At 57.2% G+C, this 3180-nt stretch overlaps 1 protein-coding gene across 6 annotated transcripts in view; it reads right to left on the minus strand.

Moving 5' to 3' along the window:
• The window catches only part of CLK2 (CDC like kinase 2), a 13670-nt gene that overhangs the window by 6009 nt on the left and 4481 nt on the right, over nucleotides 1-3180 (minus strand). For 2 of the 6 annotated variants that reach the window (XM_006775686.2, XM_015571698.1), the window contains exons 2-3: nucleotides 1577-1746; nucleotides 640-868 (exon numbers count right to left, since the gene is read on the minus strand). In XM_006775686.2, the coding sequence (XP_006775749.2) occupies nucleotides 640-868; nucleotides 1577-1746 (399 nt within the window). Of the gene's footprint in view, nucleotides 1-639; nucleotides 869-1576; nucleotides 1748-3049; nucleotides 3156-3180 lie in introns of those variants that run through there. The other 4 variants (XM_015571700.1, XM_015571699.1, XM_006775687.2 and 1 more) reach the window with 3 other exon arrangements.

The raw sequence follows: 3180 nt of genomic DNA on the forward strand, positions 1-3180 counted from the left end.
AGCGGGGGCCGGAGGGAGGCGGGGTGGGTGGTGGAGGGGCCACCGGTCACAGGCGCCCAGCCAGGGGGGACAGACGATGATGGGGGACAGTGGAAGGGAACACGTCAGATGCAGTAAGGCGGATCGGGGTGAGAAGAGAGAGCGGCGCATAACCCCAAGTCCCAAACCCAAAACGGGAACAAGGAGAGGCTCGGGCAGAGCAGAGAAGTGGTGTCGTTGTGCCCATGTCACCCACAACCCCATGCTCTACACAACGCCCTTTCAGGCAGGCACAAATCTCCCTTTTCCCCCACCCAAGCCCACTGACTGAGGGGGCCGTGGAGCCCAGGGCTCGGGGGGGACAGGCAGTTCACAAGCAAGGTCCCCATTGCAGAGGGCAGGCCGCCGGGGCAGGGAAGCTGCTCCCTGCACAGTCAGGCCAGCATGCCCGAGCGGGCACTGGGCTCACAAGCGCTCTGTGCCCATCCGTCTCTAAAGCAGATTCTGGGGCCTCCAAGAGTCGAAGAGCTTCCAAGAGAGGCAGGCTCAGTGCCCACCTCAGGGTGCATGCCCCAAGAATCAGCTGAGAGCAAGGACACTTCTCACTCACCAGGGTCCCAGAGGCTGAAGGGGAGAGGAAGGGCCTGGGCTGGCACTCACCGAAGACGAGCGGCTGAACGTCCGGCTGTGCCGCCTTTGCCGCCTGTGCTTCCGCCGGCTGCTGCGCTGGCTGCGGTAGCTGCTGTTCTCCCGGTGATACTCGTAGGAGTGCCGGTAGTCCGCGTCGTAGTAGGCATCTCCCCGGTCCCTGCTGTAGTCATTGCGTCTGTAGCTGCCACAGTATCGCCGGTCATACGCTCTCCGGTCAGAGGAACGGTCGTCATAGCTGCTGTGAGACAATACACACCCCTTAGGTGCATCTGTCCAGCCACAGTCCTGGCCACACCATGTGACAAGGCCCCCCGCAGTGAGGAAAGAGCACTGCTGGGAAAACGGCTCTCAGACAGCCAGCACGTCTCTGAGGACTGAGGACCAGAGAAGCGAAGTAACTGAGTGCAGAGGAGGAATCACCACCTGCCTGTCACCAAGAATCTGAAAAGACACCTGCAGAACTACATCCTGTGGGGCCATCTCCTTCCCTTCAGTGACTTAATGGAACAAAGCCGTAAGCCTTCCCTCCATCCGGCTTTGCTCCAAACTATCCCTAACCCAACCCTCCACCGGACATGCCGCTAAGTCATTAAAACCATGCAAACCTAACTCTGTCTTGTCTATTAGCTCACCGGCTACGTCCAGACCCTAGTCTTTTGCATTTGCTTTCCCTTCATCGGGGACACTTCACCCTTATATTTCAGGTGAGTTTAGATGTCACACACTCTGGGAAATTTTCCTTGAACTACACACCCTGTCCTACTCCAACCAAACCTGCTAGATGCTTCCTCAGCCCTTTCCTGCATACTTCCTCTGTGATAACACTCTAGGGATCACAGTGCAAATGCCTTATTTTGTCATCCATCTTGAGCATCACCTTCACCCAGGTGCTTAGCATGTAACCAACAAATCTCTGTTAAATGAATGAATGAGTACGAGGTCTCACCTCCGGGAACGAACATGGTAGCTGTCTTCCCGTCGATGCCTCCGTGTCCGGTCGCTGCTACTTGACCAGGATCGGCTTCTTCGTCTCTTATGCTTTCGGCTTCGATAGTGCTCGTGGTAACTCCCCCGGCTGCCTCGTTCTGAGGATGGGTACCTTCGGGGATGAGGCATCTGGAAGAGAAGGCAAAGCAGAAATAGTGGGAAGTCCCCTTCAAGGACTGGGTGCTGCAGAGGTGCCTAGCTGCTTTCTTCTCTTCGATGTCTATCTCTTTTGCCCACCCACTGTGCTGAAAATTCCTCCTTAATGGAGTGTAACAGCAGTCACCTACTAACTCTGGCTGAAAACTCTAGGAAGCCTTCCCTAACTCTCAATCCCTTAAATACGCCCCACTCAGCACACTGCTCTACTCTGATTTCCCACAAACATGGCTCCATGAAGACCTTCAGGTTTGGGCCACAGCGCATTGCAGGGGAGATGGTGTAACTGATAGGAGGCTGCCAGAGTGCTTCCTGGGTTGAGATCTAAGAGATCTGTGTCATGCTGAGCTCCTCACAACTCAGCAGAGGAAAGCGTTATATACACTATCATGATGAATGTTTTACAGTTATTCAGCGTGTCGACCATCCTGTTCTGAGGGCAGGAATCCCATCGCAGGTTTCTATACGCAGCAATGTATACGAAATATAAACAAGTTCTAGGGACCTGGGTCTAGCCCCTGGACTGCCTTCACTCTTGCACCTCCGGCCAAACACCCCCGGAGAGGTTCTAATACAGGAGGCCCCGCGCTGCAGTCAGCTTCCCATCCGGCTTCTCCTCCCCTTTTTGCCTCGGAAGTACAGAATACCTGGTGTGTTTTTTTAATTAATATCAGCACTACTTGCCTAAGAGCCAGTTCCCTTCCAGCTATTAGGAAGGACAGGGAATGGCCTGGTGCACACATCCTTTTTTTCTTCAGGGGAAGAATCAGAAGGCACTGTCACACCCAGGCAGATGAGGCCCGGAGGCCATAGCGGCATGAAGCGGGCCCAAGGACAGAAGTGGTGGTGGGGGGAAGGATTCGGTGCGAAAAGGCCACGGACTCCAAAACCTGGCTCCCCCCCGGGGGCTCTCCCTGCCCAATGACTTCAGATTCGGAAGGGCGATATTCACTTCATCCCGGGCTTAGCAGGCTCACGGAGCCCAGAGGATGCGCGCGCAGGGCACTGCCAGGACACCCGGCGCTGCTCCAGGTCCCCCACCGCGCGGAGCCGCCGCCGAGGTTGCGCACGGAGCATCCCCAGCTGCGACCTCCCTCGGCGTCCACGGCTTGATCTCCCTTTCTCACCCGGACGATCCACAACTAACTTCTGGAGTCAAAGGCCTTCCGTGCCCTCCACGTGACACGGCGCTGTCTCTCCTCCTCCCAGCCCCGGTGCAACTCTGACATTCCGCCCGTTCTCGCCCCGGGAGCCACTCCCATCCCGGCTCCATCACCTCCTCCTCCTGCGGGCGCCCCCAAGTTTCCGCCGGGTCTTCCCAGATGCACCCGGGCAAGCTGTCGCCCCCTCCACTCCACACCTCCCCTCGGCCGCTCTTGCAGGTCTTGCCCCGCTTCCTCCCCTCGC

This window comes from Myotis davidii, unplaced genomic scaffold, assembly GCF_000327345.1.
Source record: "Myotis davidii unplaced genomic scaffold, ASM32734v1 scaffold208, whole genome shotgun sequence".
In the NCBI taxonomy this organism is placed as follows: domain Eukaryota; kingdom Metazoa; phylum Chordata; class Mammalia; order Chiroptera; family Vespertilionidae; genus Myotis; species Myotis davidii.